The 15,748-nt window shown below is 41.4% G+C and overlaps 1 protein-coding gene across 2 annotated transcripts in view; it reads left to right on the plus strand.

Annotated features, from left to right (window-relative positions):
- Positions 1 to 15,748, plus strand: part of BLTP3A (bridge-like lipid transfer protein family member 3A) — a 53,158-nt gene that overhangs the window by 29,943 nt on the left and 7,467 nt on the right. For both annotated transcript variants that reach the window (XM_028734089.2, XM_028734090.2), the window contains 11 exons: positions 1,843 to 1,929; positions 2,647 to 2,817; positions 3,517 to 3,671; positions 4,243 to 4,384; positions 7,098 to 7,291; positions 7,799 to 9,330; positions 10,346 to 10,542; positions 11,937 to 12,088; positions 12,198 to 12,348; positions 13,829 to 14,094; positions 15,404 to 15,512. In XM_028734089.2, the coding sequence (XP_028589922.2) occupies positions 1,843 to 1,929; positions 2,647 to 2,817; positions 3,517 to 3,671; positions 4,243 to 4,384; positions 7,098 to 7,291; positions 7,799 to 9,330; positions 10,346 to 10,542; positions 11,937 to 12,088; positions 12,198 to 12,348; positions 13,829 to 14,094; positions 15,404 to 15,512 (3,156 nt within the window). The remainder of the gene's footprint in view (positions 1 to 1,842; positions 1,930 to 2,646; positions 2,818 to 3,516; positions 3,672 to 4,242; positions 4,385 to 7,097; positions 7,292 to 7,798; positions 9,331 to 10,345; positions 10,543 to 11,936; positions 12,089 to 12,197; positions 12,349 to 13,828; positions 14,095 to 15,403; positions 15,513 to 15,748) is intronic.

Below are 15,748 nucleotides of genomic sequence, written 5' to 3' on the forward strand. Positions count from 1 at the left end.
AAGAGGCACTTCCAAAGAAAATTGGTGGGTGGGACAAAGTGCTTTACTCTTACTCCAGTTATTTATCATTCTCTGCCAGTAATCTTCCTCACGTATTTTTAATCATTTCTCATCCACTTCCAAACCAGGCTTTGAAACCATAAGTATGTTTGGGCTAAAGGAAGAATAAGCAAGGTGGGGATAACATCTAAGCACCCCCTCTCCTGCCCTATTATGCTTCCTGACAAATTACCCTTCTACTACGTTAGTAAACATGAGCTTGGGGATCTGTTTTTGCTGAGGTAATATGTAGTTCCATCCTGAGATTTTCATTTTCATTTTGAGCTGAGGTAACCAGACTGGTTTGGATGGTTTTCTGAGGACACTGGTGGAAGTTGAAAAGCAATTTACATAAGCAAATAGAACAGACACTTGATCTTATTGAAAATATCTTGATTGCATTCACATGAATCCTGGCTGGGAAAATCTGGAGTAATTCAACTAAATTAATCTGGTGAATTTTCTCTTGAGTTTTCTGGTGATCTTTCTCTACTTGAAACAATTTTTACCTCCTTGAGGAACCATCTTGCTATTTTGGTTTGTCCTAGTTTTAATCCTATTCCCGTGTGGGTGTTCTTCATCTGCAGTGGTTGCTATTGTTACTATACAGTGGTACCTTGGTTTACGAACTTAATTCACTCTGTAAGTCCGTTCTTAAACCAAAGTGTTCTTTTTTTTTTATAATAAATTTTTATTAGTTTTCCATAAATAAAGAAAAGACAAAACAAAAACATAAACACAAACAAACAAAAACACGACTTCCCCATACCACCCCTTAAACCAAAGTGTTCTTAAACCAAGGCGTGCTTTCCCATAGCAGCAGGGGACTCAATTTGCAAATTGTTCTGCTTGCAAGGCAAAGTTCACAAACCAAAACACCTATTTCCGGGTTTGCAGCGTTCTTAACCCAAGTTGTTCATAAACTAAGCTGTTCTTAAACCAAGGTACCTCTGTATATCCCTTTCCCCCACATCACTGACACGACTCTTTATTATTAGAATAAATTGTCTCAAAAATATGTAGTTAGTTATTTTACCTGAGTGCTATTTCTTCAGCATTATTCCAATTTGTTTTCTTTGTTTTATTTCCCACAGTTAGTGCATATTTTCCAGCAATTTCATTAACTACAGCCATGTAGATGTTTGAGAAACTAGTATCTCTATCCAGTGGCACTAGAGGCCCAGTATATATGTTTAATGCTGCATAGTGTCTGTATATTTGAGGAATTTTGTTGTCGGGGCCAGTGATAATAGGTTAGATTATCTGTAAAACAGATTTTTAAAAAAGATGTTTGAACTGTGTTCTTTAGAAAGCTTCCCTAAGGTGGCTTACAATAAAATATATAAATGTGTATTGGACCGCACATCTTTAGGGCTCAACAAGCCTTTCAGTTACAGCTGGTGAAAGCTGTTCCACACAGACCAATGATTCACATAGATTTCCAATTAACAATCCCAGAGGATGTGAGGGGCCAGTGAACTGCTCTGGAAGTTGTCCAGAATTGCTGTATTGGCTGTTAACCCACTCCTCTGGAAGCAGTCGGAATATAGGCAGAAGCGCAAGGAGTGACAATTTTGTAGTGTAATAGGACAGAATCCCTGCTGGTGAAGAACTTGTCTTCTCCAAAGCAGTGCAGTGACTACAGCACTGTGATCTGGCATCCTCTTCAGCCTGTATGAGAATGCTGGACTCAGAGAAGTATCACTCAAAGAAGAATGCTCACCTGCACAGTTTGTTTCCGATTCTCCTGATGTAAGACTAGTAAAAGACTAAAAAAAAATAGGTTTTTTCATTTTACCATAGGTGCTTCCAAACATGGAATAATGGGAGGTGCAATGCAACTAACATTTAGGAGGCTGGCCTTTGACTATTATCCTTTCCACTGGGCAGGTAAGAACATTCTGTGAGTCTCATTTGTAATTTAAACAGAGTTAATGACTAAGAACTGGAATTTTAGTCAGTCTACCTCAATTTAGTTTTGTCAGTGTGCTGCTGCAATAAACTTCTCCAGTACCAACATTATCCTATCACCACCATGGAATGGATAGGGAGAGGAGGGAAGGTGCACAAAAGATGTGTGGAAAGGCATACATGGTCTTTCTGATTGAGGTTTATAGGTTTTTAGCAGGGCTCAATGTGCAGAACATTGCTGAGGTTGCACTAATTGCAACAACATTCTTCATAGCAGTCATAATACCAAGGAGCAGAATATAGTGAATCCAATGTTCAAGAAATATGATTTCTATGGTACAGGAATTCACTGTCAAGGGAAGATTTGAAAGACCTGAGTGCAACAAGTTAGTAACGGTTGTACTTTCATTGTGCTAAAAATTGTGCAGAAATTCTCTGACATAAAACAATGAGCAGAGATACAGCTTTGAAAAGCTTTTGAATTTGAAACCCAAATGGCAAAATTTGTTCACCTGTGCGATGTGTGGTACTAAAAGAAGACAAACTCTCCCATCTGAAAACTGAACTATGCCACTAACAAGGAAAACGAATGCTTTGGCTGTTTGAGGAAGGTTGTGCAGAGTACATTTGCAGAATGGATCATTGTGCAGTTGAGAGACAGTGGTCCTTTCAATATTAACCTACTGTATTATTCAGGAGACAGCTGCAAACACTGGGTGCAGTATTGTCAGGCCATGGAAACCCGGGAACAGTGGGCAGAAAAGCTGGTGAACGAATTCCAAAGCAAGATGGCAAAACATGGTGAAAAAATAAGCTCTGCCTTCTCCAAAACCACAGGAAAAGATTCTCCCTTCAAAAAGAGACCAGGTAACCCAAAATACATATCTTTCATACTTGCTTAATCATGAATTCACCAACTTCTGGAGGCTTTTGAGAAGACATGTGACCCTCAAAATATGGGTAACCCTACTTCTGTAAACTGCTGTTGAATCCTCCACCTGCCACAGTTCTACAGTTACTAACGTGCCATGTTGAACATTGCAAAAGTTAGGTCTGAGACCAGAATAAAACAAAGATGACACCTAAAATAATGTCCTTACCAGCTTAATTCTGGAAAGATTTCTGAATAGAGTTCCACAAACCAACTTGCCAGGTCAGCTGTGTCAACAGCCTTCTCCCTTCTTTCCCAAGTAACCATCTAAGATAAGACATGGAGCCAGCAGTTGTTCCAAGCTGCACCACCCCTTCTTGCCCCCAAGCCGTTGGCCATTTCCTTTCAGGAAGAGGGGGAGGAAAATTTACTTCCCTCCACCAACATTGTAGCATATTGGAGTGTTAAGGGATTTTGCACTGAGTCTTTCTCATCCACCGCCTTAGGGTAAGGAAGAATTAGCCACCTTGTGGCAAAAGAGAACAAACCAAGTTACATTTTTTTCATGCTGTATTATCTGCTTTGAGTCCAATGTTCCATATCAATACAGAATTGGTGGGAGGAGGACTACCTTGTTAAATTTTGTGTTTGAAAGAGAATTTTGCCTGTTCTGATGACTGAAAAATGTCTTTAAGATGGTCTTTCTAGTTCTCAAACAAGCTCACCAGAGAAAGGGATACCTCAAGCAAGCATGCCATCGCCTATCCTATTTGGACTCCAGCGGCCTGCATGGAATAGACTCCGATCCAGCTGTGTGGTTGTCCGAGTTGATGATTTGGATATTCATCAGGTACAGTTGTTGATAGAGTATCTGCTGCCACATTGTTACTTGCTCATTCTTCCTGACTTGTGAACCAAACCATAGGTTCAGACACTTGCTCACTTCTTTCTGCTTTTTAAAGTACAGTACAAATGCCCAATACATGTTCATTTTTTTATTTGATCTTAAACAATATCAGCACAAACGTTTTTCTGTGGCTGAAAGTAGGCCTCTTAGTAAATATTTTCCAATCTAAACTGCTGATTTTGTTGCCACATGTTCTGGTGTTTGTTTATTTTTCAAAGAAGCAGATAGATGATTACTCTGCCTCAAACAGAGAAAATATACTACTGTAATATGGTCAATATAGTATATCATTTTTTGCTATTGACTTGTTTGTGCTCACATGTTTTTCAGCTTCAGGGCTCTTAATTTTTGAGATTCTAGATTGAAATAGTGCTTCAGAGAAACAGTTCTTCTGTCTTTTAGACCTTGGGCAACACAAGGCCAAATCACTGTCTTTTGTACACTGTCTTCTATTGTCTTCAGATAGTAATTATTTTTACTCTTGAATGAGAATCTACAACTCCTTGTTTTTCAGGTTTCCACAGCTGGACAACATAGTAAGAAACCCTCAACCCTGCTCTCATGTAGAAGGAAACTACTGAATCTTCCTGATCATACCTCAGCTATTCATATTGAGTTCACTGAGTACTACTTCCCAGACAATCCAGATTTTCCAGGTAACTATTCTACATCTACTCAGGAGTCTACAGGTCAAACTAGATGATAAATTACCTCCATATCTGTGTACTTGAATGCAACATTTTTAAAATACAAATTGCCAGCATGAAAATCCTTTGCCACATCTATTGTCTCAATTCAAATTGGTGCAAAGAAATAGAAGCTCCACAATGTGGAAGAGCCCCATGTTAACCCAGCATAAAATACTCCTATGAGCCTACTGGACACCAAAACATCTGAAGCACATGGGCATTACAGCCACAGATGACTTCTGGAAGTGTAAGCTGCCACAAGCAGGCCTAGCTCAACTCTTTTGGAATGGCCCAGTATCAAACTCTTCTGGAAATGAGAATAATTTGGTGCTGGACAAAACCATGTCAAAAGGAGACACCATGCGGTGACATACCTGTCAGGTGAATCTTATCTAAAGGTCAAGGTTCCACACTAGCAGCAAAACGAATAATCATCCAACACTGGAAAGCCTGAGCCACACCAAGCACAGAAAACTAGATACGAAACCTCCTGCAACTAGCAACCCTTCAGAAAATTCTGATCCATAAACTGCGTAAAGCGTTCAGCTTTCAAGAGATTTGGAGAACATTTTTGGAACTATTCACTGAGTAATACCCACAAGCAGAAGAAGTGGGGGACACAACTTCTCCAACCTAACCCCAACACAGCACTTACATTCATTAATCCTAACCCCTCTCTGAGCGTGTGATTCTGAACAGTGTATAACACACCAAACAACTGGACATTGGAAATTAAAATGCTGTAACCATAAAAAATGGGGTGCAGGAGGGTAGAGGGAGGGAGGAGAACTAGTGTGTGTGTGTGGAATAAGGAACTGTACTGTGAAAACCCTAAGAAACCATAGATTTTTTAAATGGTGGCAATTAGCATATGAAAAACTTCTGTTAACTTCAGTAGGAGCTTTTTTCCTATGCAAATGCTTGGAGTGGGGAAATCAATCTGAACTGAGACCATTGTTGGGAGACAAAGGCTTAAAACCTCCCACACCAGGGTCCTGATCCACACTGGGGTGTTTGTGCATGTGCCAGCACTGGCATTTTGTATAAATTATAAAACAAAAAAAGGACCTTAGCTCTATGGTGGAACACATGGTTTGCATACAAAAGGTGTCCAGGTAGGACTGGGAAAGGACTCCTGTGTTCCCTAGCAAATAACTACACTTGGTGGCACAGATATGGAGCTAACTTATCATATAGTTTGGCTCTATTTCTCTAATTTACAATATTATTTCTCTTTATTTGCTTTTGCATTCTGAGGAAGCTGATCCTGTATCTTTCTGCAGGTTTGGAAATTTGCCTTAAGAAAGCCTATGAGGAGATTGAGGAATCCCAACGTTAGTTTGGTCATCAGAGATGAGAGAAATCTTCCTAGCTCAGTTCCCCTTTTTTAAAAAAACGTGTGAAGAAAATGTGATACCACTTCTTGTTTCTTCAAAGCATTCCAACCCTTTGGAAGAAACTGTTTCAGTAAATAAGAAATGATATCGCATTTTCACCCAGCCAGCAGAGAGGGAGAAATGAAGTGCCAGAGGCTGTTGTCCCAATTCAGATTAGATTAGAAACTGGTTGGGGGGGGGGGGCTTTTTCCCAGTCATGCTTGCCCTGAGTGTTAATCCCTTCAGCAACCCATGCCTCATTTCTTCTTTCCCTCACACTTAATTAGATTTTGCCAGTTTCTTTTCTTAAATATCTGCCACTAATCTCTGATAACATTGTATATAATATGTGTTCCCTTGTGTGGCCTTTATTTCACAGTGGGTGTTGTGGAGATTTAATTCCTGCAAAATATTTCAGCTAATTGGATGCAAAGTGACACTGGTAATGGAGAGTGTTGCAAATGGGAGGGAGGGGAGGTGAAAAGTCTCTTCTGCATCCTGCTATTTACTCACACTTACTGCTTCTGTCAACACCCTTCTACTTCTTGAATCTCTATTCCCTGTCCTTCTGTGTATTATTGGAGGCATACCATAGTTGGAGCATGGCAGGGAGGGCTTGGGGAGCTTGGATCTACTCTGCTTATCTGAACCAAAGACAGCTTCAAGGCCCTGTGGAGGAGGTGAATAATTACCCCCCTCCCTTCCAACCGAGAAGTTGTATTCATTCTGGAGGGAAAAGGATGAATCATCACTGCTGCATTATCTCCTTCCCTTTGCACCATTCTTCAGTTCAGCAGCTTCTGCTTGGGGTGGTGGAAGCACAAGAATACCTTTCTCAGCCAGAATGGTATGGAAGAAAGTAAAGGCATGCACCCGAGGGTGTGGGCAAAACCTGTTTCCTACTCCTTGTGCCTTCAGTGAGAAGCAGGTTTTGCTTCCTCTCAGCTTTGTCCAAGATTACATCCCATTTACTTTTCCCTGGATGTTGTTGAAAACCAGTAATACAGCTGACTTCAAAAAAGGAATTGTCAAATTAACTACATGGAGTAATCAAGACGATAGACATTGCCAGAGAGGTCCAGAATGTATCTGATGGATTTAAACTGGAAAAAGAATGGCAGGGTCATAGTAATAGGCCCTTACAGAACCGTAAGGTATTTCAAAATGGATTGTTGTAAGAGGCCACATACTGAATTAGATGTTGTGTTGTAACACACATGCAGCTCTTAACCCGCCCCCCCTTCTTTATCTAGTGCTGCCAAAACTACTGGAAGGCTAACTGGTCCTTTTTTCATTCTCTCTAGTCCCATGCCCAAATTTGTACCTGCAGCTGAATGGTTTGATATTCACCTTGGACACAGTAAGCGTGCTTTGGGTGAACTTGTTTTGCCTTGATCTCTATCGCAGTTTACAGCAATTCAAAGCTATATACAAACTAGAGAATTCTGGCAAGCAGGATGAGCACATTGATGTCAGACTGGATGGCTTCATGCTCAAGGTATTTTTTTCTGCTCTGACTTGAATGAGGTAAAAGGGAACTCATGAGACAAGGAGGGCGGGTGGGTGAGGGGAACAACTTCTGGCTTTTTGAAATTATAGTTTTGCTATTTATCCTTCTCTATGCAACTTGTGGAAGATTGGCAGCTTTCACTGGTGCTATTATTGAGGCAAATCATGAAAGTCCCTAGTTAAGAGGAGAGTACTAGTGGTTCAGTAATCAGAATATGTAGCACAGTATTGAATATTTGGAGGACATCAGGTTGGGGAAGGCTGGCTCAGAGCCTTCTCACCAGTTGCAGTAAAATTCTTTTACCAAACACTACTATAGTTCCTTCTGTGTGCTAAACCAGATCAATTTCAGACTCAGCCATAAAAAGCATCTTTTTTTAATTAACATCTGCCAAAGAAGGGATAACTGTTATGTTTTCAAGCTGAGGATATAGGATAGTTTGCATGTCTATGTTGATCATTTTTCGTCTTTCCCATTCCCTCCCAATTGTTGTAGCTAAACATCCCAGTAGAGAAGAAAGTGGTCGATCACCGGGACCGTCCCCAATGCCTATCCATTCGCGCATCAGAAATAACAGCTACCAACACAAGGCATGCTCCACACTGCAGTTGTTTAGCCCTCCAAAACCTGTTTCGTAAATTTGCTGCTTCAGAATTCTTCCACTCCAGCTACACCCAGTTCCCTAAATTTCAGGATAACTTCAGCCTCCTGCACACCCTCTTTTTACGTCATGCTTACCAAGTGGACACTAAAGCCCAGAAACATGCAGACTTTCCCCTTTCTCCTGGCAAGTCCTCCGCTTCTGAAGACCTTTGGTCTTTCAATTTCGCTGAGCTCTCGTTGGACTTTGAGGGAGCAAAGAGCTCAAAAGGCAAAGCCCTTAACTTTATCCACCCATTTCCACTCTGTGTCTGGGCCTGCCTCCCAAAGAGATGGGAGGTAGCTCAAGCATCAGTGCCGCATGTCTCTTCTGCCTCACCAGCTAAAATCAAACCTTCCGCTAGCTTTAGTAATCATGCCAAACCTGAGCACCTTTCCAGAGAAGAGCAGTTCTGCCAAAGATCAAAGACTGAGCAGGATTTGAAAAGCATCTACCTCGCCCCAGAGACAAAGGAAGTCTTGGAAGAAGAAAACCACATTGTTAATGGTGAAGGAAATGTTGATGATGTGGAAGTATCTGCAGATGTCCATGTTCTTCTGTATTCAAGTGCACACATGAAGGTGCGACTCAACCACTACCAGTATTTGATGCTACTTAGGATGAAAGAAGTTCTGTTGACATTTCAAGAGCAGTTGACCCAAGACACTCAGGAAATAATTGGGTCCCCTCTAGATTCCATAACCACTTGTATGGGTGTCATGTTCGACAGTGCTGAGCTGGCCTTGCTAATGCATCCTACTCCAGATTCTGCATTGGAACCTAGGTCTGTTGACTCAGATACTACAAGCCTTATAGAATCTGAACTCTCCCCTTCAGAGAGCAGGGAGGGACTGGTTGCTGAAGGCGGAGAGCTGAGATTGGACGCTAGCTCAGAGAAGGAAGATGGCAGCCCCATGAAAGTACTAGATGATAGTGGAATTGAGACCACAGATGGTGTGGTGGCATTGCAAGATGGAATGCTAAAATCCCAGAGTGATGGAGCCCTAGTAGGAGAAACCACAGTAGAACGAGGTCCTATAGAAGAAGCACATGAAGCTGAAGAAGTCCTTGGTGCAGAAAGACCAAGTGAGCTTGAAAATTTTTCTCCAACTCCTCAAGGTCTTCCTTCTAGCCCATCTTCCTTTGTAGATCCTTTGGGTGGCATACAAGTCTCTCTAAATGGACAAGAGGAGCTAATCCCTCTGAAAAGCATGGAGCTGGAGTTATCTAGTGCACTGCATATAACTAAGGGTGCCACCAAGGAAGCCTTGCATGTGACCATGGACCTCACCAAAGAGGCTATGTCAATGACAAAAGATGCTTTCAGCTTAAGTAGGGAAAAGATGGCTTCCACAATGCAGAAGATGTTTGTCCACCCCCAAATTAAGTGAGTAATTTTCTAATCACCTATATAGCCATTCTGTAAGTGCTATGATAGTGGCTTTTCACACTTGAGTTTTCTTTATAGTGTTGGGAATAGTTTTATGGAAAGTAGAATAAATGCCAGATAAACCAGTCTTATTTTCCCAGATACAGAAATCAAAGGTCTCCACATCTCTTGTAATTTTTTTCATTCAAAGTACACTCAGTTCTAAGGTAGATCATCACCTGGGCAGGGATATGCAGATGATAGAGCTAGCCTATGAAGATGGGGAAATGGTTCATTTCTCAATGGCTGCCATTGACTTTTGTGAGATAAACAAGTAACAATTTGGGATTCACCAGAGTGGACAAAGCCTGACCTTCATCCCAGACACTTGGGTCACTGGAATAGGAGGTAGAATCAGCCACTAGCCAGAGGTGGGGTACCTATAGCCCTCCAGATATTGTTGTACTAGCACTCAAATGATACCCAGCCATGGGCATTGCTGTCTGGCCCTGTAGGGACTTGTATTCTGTAGGACTCCTTGGGATAGCTCAGTCTGTAGAGCACAAGACACTTAATCTCAGGGTTGTGGGTTCGAACCCCAAGTTGGTCAAAACATTCCTGCATTGCAGGATGACCCTTGTGCACTCTTCCAACGCTACAGTTCTATTATTCTAATATCTGGAGAGCCACAGGTTCCCTCGTCAGCTCTACCTTACTAGTGTCCTCAAATGCACCTTCTTTATCTTGCTCTTATGTAAGCAAGTGGTTCCCAATAGAGCACTGCATATAGGAATAATGCCAAGATGGCCACAGGAGAAAAATGTGTTCATCCAGTTCTGACAGTAGATGGCTTAGCTTGCAATAACAGGGAAGTTCAATTTATTTCTTTGTACAAAACACCTTGTGCCGTACTCCCTCCAATATATAGTGCCTCTTACTATGTACCAGCTGTCATAACGATGGGCATCTTTCAATTATAATTTTGCATCTAATCCAGTAATACCAAACAGCTTTGATCTGTGCTTGTTGTTAGGGATCCCACACCGAAGACTGAAGAGGGGCCGTTGACTCCAGTGGGAGGCAGTAGTGGGCGAATGCGTTTCTTCTCCATGAAAAGGACTGCCTCCCAACATTCCTTTGATACCAGCTCTCTAGATGGCAGTGGTCCTGAAGATAGGTTGTCGGTGGATAGCGATGGCAGTGATGGTTTTGTGATGCTTATAGAACCTGGTAATGAGAATCAACTTGCACTCCCCCCCCCCCCCCCCGTTATGAATTCATCAAATAAGTTATAAAATACTTGGGCTTTTTACTTGAGGATATGATTTGTACAAAAACAGCATTTGTGTAATTAAAAGACACTTTTTAATAACTAGGTGGTATGGATTGTGGGAAATTCATCGTAAAATTGGTGCGGTGATGGTTGGAGAAGGGGGTTCTAATGCAAACTACGAGCTGGATCCAAGCTTAGCTTTCGGTGAATGGAAGGGCTTCTTTTACCCACTGAATTCTTTTGATCCTGTGGAGATATCCCCTACTAAGCGCCTGAGGGCCACTCACCACCTGGCCTAGGGCGGGCCCTGACAGGCCTACAAGAACTGCTGCTGCTGCTGCTGGGCAGAGAGGGCTCCGTTTTGTTTTGTTTTTTGTTTTTTGTTTAAACTGCTGTGTTTTTTTACCTATGTCATTTTAAACTGTGATATTAATGCTGTATTCTTAGTTTTAGATTTTGATTTACAGTGGTACCTCGCAAGACGAATGTCTCGCAAGACAAAAAACTCGCAAGATGAAAGGGTTTTTTGTTTTTTGAGCTGCTTCACAAGACGATTTTCCCTATGGGCTTGCTTTGCAAGACGGAAACGTCTTGCAAGTTTGTTTCCTTTTTCTTAACACCGTTAATACAGTTGCGACTTGACTTCGAGGAGCAACTCATAGCACGCGGTGTGGTAGCCTTTTTTGAGGTTTTTAAAGACTTTGGTGATTTTTGAAGCTTTTCCAAAACTTTCCCGACACCGTGCTTTGCAAGACGAAAAAAATCGCAAGACGACAAAACTCGCGGAACGAATTAATTTCGTCTTGCGAGGCACCACTGTAAGTGGAAATTGTTTCCCATTTGGTTGTGTATTTTTTTGATGTGGTTTATTTATTGTTTATGACTTTTGTAATTATGTAAATCTTGTCATGCTGTAAGCCACCTTGAGCATTGTTTTTTTAACTGTGGAAAGGCGGCATACAGATAAAAAATGATGGTGGTGATGATGGTCTTGCTGGTGGAAGAGACAATTTTCATCCATTTCCCTTTCCCCTTGCAACACCCCCTGTCTCCCAGAAATATTCTCCAAAGGATTGGAAATGCTGTGGAACAGCATGGGGAGTGGTGCTGAGCACTTCAGAGGGAAATAAGCAAAAATTGTCTCCCCTGCCTTCCACTAAAATGTTTAGTAAATTGTCTGGCTCATAAGCTCTTACTTAGAAATGCAATTTTCCTTATGGGGCATTTACGTTTTTAAAATTAAGTCCAGTCCAAGTGTGTAGTCTTATTAGATGTTTCAGGATTCTGACATTCCTGTTTAAGTGCTATAAGAATTATAGAGCAAGTACTGAACTTCTTGATTTTTCTTCAGAGTCTAGCCTGGATCCTCTTACCCCTGGGCACATTCCCCAAGTCCTTGATGATGCAGGCCACAGGTCAAGCCCAATGGCAGATGAGGAAAGAGAATCAACATATATCAACAGCTCAGCTTCTCCCAGCGGACCAGACTCCAGCCCCCAGATGGTCAGATGTCATCCCTTTCTTGTTCTTTTAAATATTATTTCCCTGAGGAGTTAGAGAGAGAGAACAACTAGGCTGCAGCACTCATTTGTTCTATGGCTTGCTGTTTTAGGTATCTGTCATGGTGTTGAAAATGAAAGAAGTAAACTGTGTGATAGAGACAAAAGGAGATGATATGGGACTTGCCCTTCAGGTTATGGAGCTAACTCCTGCGCACCTAGGAAATCTAAGTATGTGGCAGTTTCTGCAAGGTGACTGCACAGGTATGTTACTGACCAAGGTAAAGTTTAGTAGCTTTGATGCATGTGCAGAGATCTGTTTTTGCCTGTACAATACAATCAGGAGTCTTGGTGCCTATGTGGGGTGTTTGCCTTCCAGTCTTACATAGAAGGGGGAAAAACCCACTATTTTTTCCGTACAAACTTCTCTGGGATATAGATCTACAACTCTGACTTCTGGCTTTTGTGATAGGTTTACACAAGTGTCCATCTTGCTCAAGTTTGTCAGCACTGACTGGCAGGTGTGTCCAGGGTTTCAGGCATGAGTCTTTTCCCAGCCCTATCTGAAAATACTAGATATTCAACCTGACACATTCTGTATGCAAAGCACATGCTCTACCACTGAGCTATGTCTCTTTCCCCAAGCTGAAGTATTATTCACTATTTCCTGTCTTTTCTACCAATAGCAGGCACATGATTCTGCTGAACAGTTAAAAATGTAAAAAGGTGGAATATGTGTAGTGAAGAAGGCAGAAAAAGGCTGGGGAAAGGCCAGGGACAATTTTTTAATTTTTTAAAAGAGATGCTGTGTCCTCATCTCTAATATTGAGTGTTTCAGGATGTGGTTAATGAGAGGTAAGGGACAATGCTAGATTTCAGAAGGCGGTGTAGATGTAAGACAGCAGTGTGATGTCTCTGGCAAAATTACATGGCTTCAGACTCTTAAAATGGATTATTTTAGTAGCACAAGTTTCCATTTTAAAAATGGAATTGAACTTAATGTGGGCCCCTTGTTGTATATCTTTTGGCCACTAGAGAGCACAAGATATAATAGGATGGAATTAAGCTGGTAATATACTTGGGAGGACGGGTTGTTCAAAAGAATAATAGTTAGAGAGGGAACCTTAGTTTGAGAAGCCAGTTTTACAAAGCTCAGGGCTCGTTATCAAAGAGAACTTTTATTCTGTATAAACAAAGTTGAATGCTTTAGAAAACCAAATACACATAAATTTTCCATTAATATAAGACTGCTGAAAGCAAGAAAATATATCCAGTAAGATGAGATCAAGCCCCACGGAACTCACTGGGGTTTACTTCTGTGTTTATGTTAGAAGATTGCACTGTAAACTGTTTGGGGTCATATTAAATTATTCCATCTTCCATGTCTGTAGTTGTGATTACTATTAGGGAGGCTGATGATCCAAGGCAAAATTGATTTAATCTAGCTGCTTGGAGCCTCTGAACAGTAATAGTGCCTTCCACTAGCTAAGGTGTGGCTAACCTTTGGCCCTTTCAGATCTCCCTGAACTACAGCTGTCTTCATCCCTGACCATTCCCCATGCTGACTGGGCTTGATAAGAATCAGAATCTAACAGCTTTTGTAGGGCCACAGGTTTCCCATCCCTGCGCTAGCTGATAGAATTAATGGCATTAGTTAAACAGTTTTAGTAGGGGGAGAGGATGGGAGAATTATCAACATTGTAAGCTACAGAATGCTGCTGCTATAACCACCTTATACTTTTAGGAGAGCTAAACTCGGAGAGACCTCAAACCAGTGAAACTAACCTGATCCAGCCTGAAGTGTCTTTACAATATGAAATAGGACCAAGTGCTGCAGTGCATTCACCTCTGGCTGTTCAGAATGGATTTTTCCACATGCTGATTCATAGCTATCGTGCAGAGCTGCTGACATCCTTTGTTTCCAGCCTTGGACCCTTCCTTGAGGATGAGGTGATCCCTGAAGTTATTCCCATGAAGATTGAAATTGTGGACACCAAGATTACACTGAAGGTGGGGGAGTGTGTACATTAGCTTTAGAATGGATTGGGAGGAAGTGTAGATATTACTACGTATGTTCACATTTTCAAGTATACAGAGGAACAAGTATTGCTGAAAAAGAATGAACATTCTTTCTGCAAAGGTACACCCTGCGTCACTGTCCTTTTAGTGTTCTTCAGGAATGTCAGTAAACATGTGAATAGGGATTACTGGTAGACATTGTGTTTTTAGTCTTCCACCCAGACCACCCCACACTTTAACCCTATTAAGATAGAAACTTGGACCATGTAGTAGAGCCCTCAGAATCTACCTCTTTGATGTTTTGTCATGAGTTATGTAACTAGCACTGTGAGTTGTTAAAAACTTAACAGGTGACCTCAGAAGACTGCTAATTGCTCTTCATTCTGGGAACTGATAACAAGGGCATTCTTAACTCATGACATCAGTCTTGTTCAGGTTTCTTGATGGCCTCTTTCAGCCTTGGAAAGGCAAGATACTGAAAATAAACAAATCTTGTGTGCTTTGCTTTCCTCAGTTATAATATAGGCTTTAAAATATTCCACCACCCTTTGTAAAATTCTGTATCATACAAAAGGAACCATTATTACCTGATTAGAGTGCAGTGGTATCTGAAGCAAAGGAAACTTTGGAGTGCATCTTCTAAACCACTTTGGATGTGTAATAAATGAAAATTTATAGGCCGAAATCCTCAGGACCATGCACAATCTAGCATATGTATGCAGAGTCTTTCAACTTTCCTATTTCAATTACCGTAGTCCCTTTGAAAGCTGAATTCATATCTGTATGTCTGGGTCCTTTACCTTTACCTTTTAGCTTTTACAGTGGTACCTCGGGTTACATACGCTTCAGGTTACAGACTCCGCTAACCCAGAAATAGTAGCTCGGGTTAAGAACTTTGCTTCAGGATGAGAACAGAAATCGCGCAGCAGAGCAGCAGCAGTGGGAGGCCCCATTAGCTAAAGTGGTGCTTCAGGTTAAGAACAGTTTCAGGTTAAGAACGGACCTCTGGAACGAATTAAGTATGTAACCAGAGGTACCACTGTACGTATCTATAGTAGCATTGCACTACAGATGGCAGCAAAGAGCTGCCGCCAAAAGTTAACTGCATCTTCCCTGCTCCCAGCCCACATACATGGAAGCATGGGCATCATTATATTCTGACCTCGGACTGGGTTTGATCTTCCATTGTATTATAATAATGCTTTATTGGGCTAGGGTATGGAAATGCTTGCATAGATAATATGGTTTCTGCAAAAATTGGAGAGAATAATTTTTATAGCTAATATTCTTTGTTTTGCAGGATGACACTCCTCGAATATACCCTACTTCTCCTGGTCCTGTGCCTTTAATCCTTGCAGTGGACCATGTTGTTGTTTGTTGTGATGATGATGGAGTATTCTGTATAAAAGGTCAGTACCATGAATGGCAGTAGCAGTGGCTGGAAGATGCTGCAGCTAAAACAGCTAAGCCTGCTAGAACCTTTAACCCACCCCAGCTTCCTTTTTGTTGCTACCGGTACATTGAGATGATTAATATGACATTTAAGTGAAGTGTAAAATATTTATTGGGAGACTAAAATTGCAATGTGCTGTTGGATATTGCTGCTCAGCCATTTCCCTCCCTTATCTTCAGTTTCTCATTCTGA

The sequence above is a fragment of the Podarcis muralis genome, chromosome 5, assembly GCF_964188315.1.
Source record: "Podarcis muralis chromosome 5, rPodMur119.hap1.1, whole genome shotgun sequence".
Classification (NCBI taxonomy): domain Eukaryota; kingdom Metazoa; phylum Chordata; class Lepidosauria; order Squamata; family Lacertidae; genus Podarcis; species Podarcis muralis.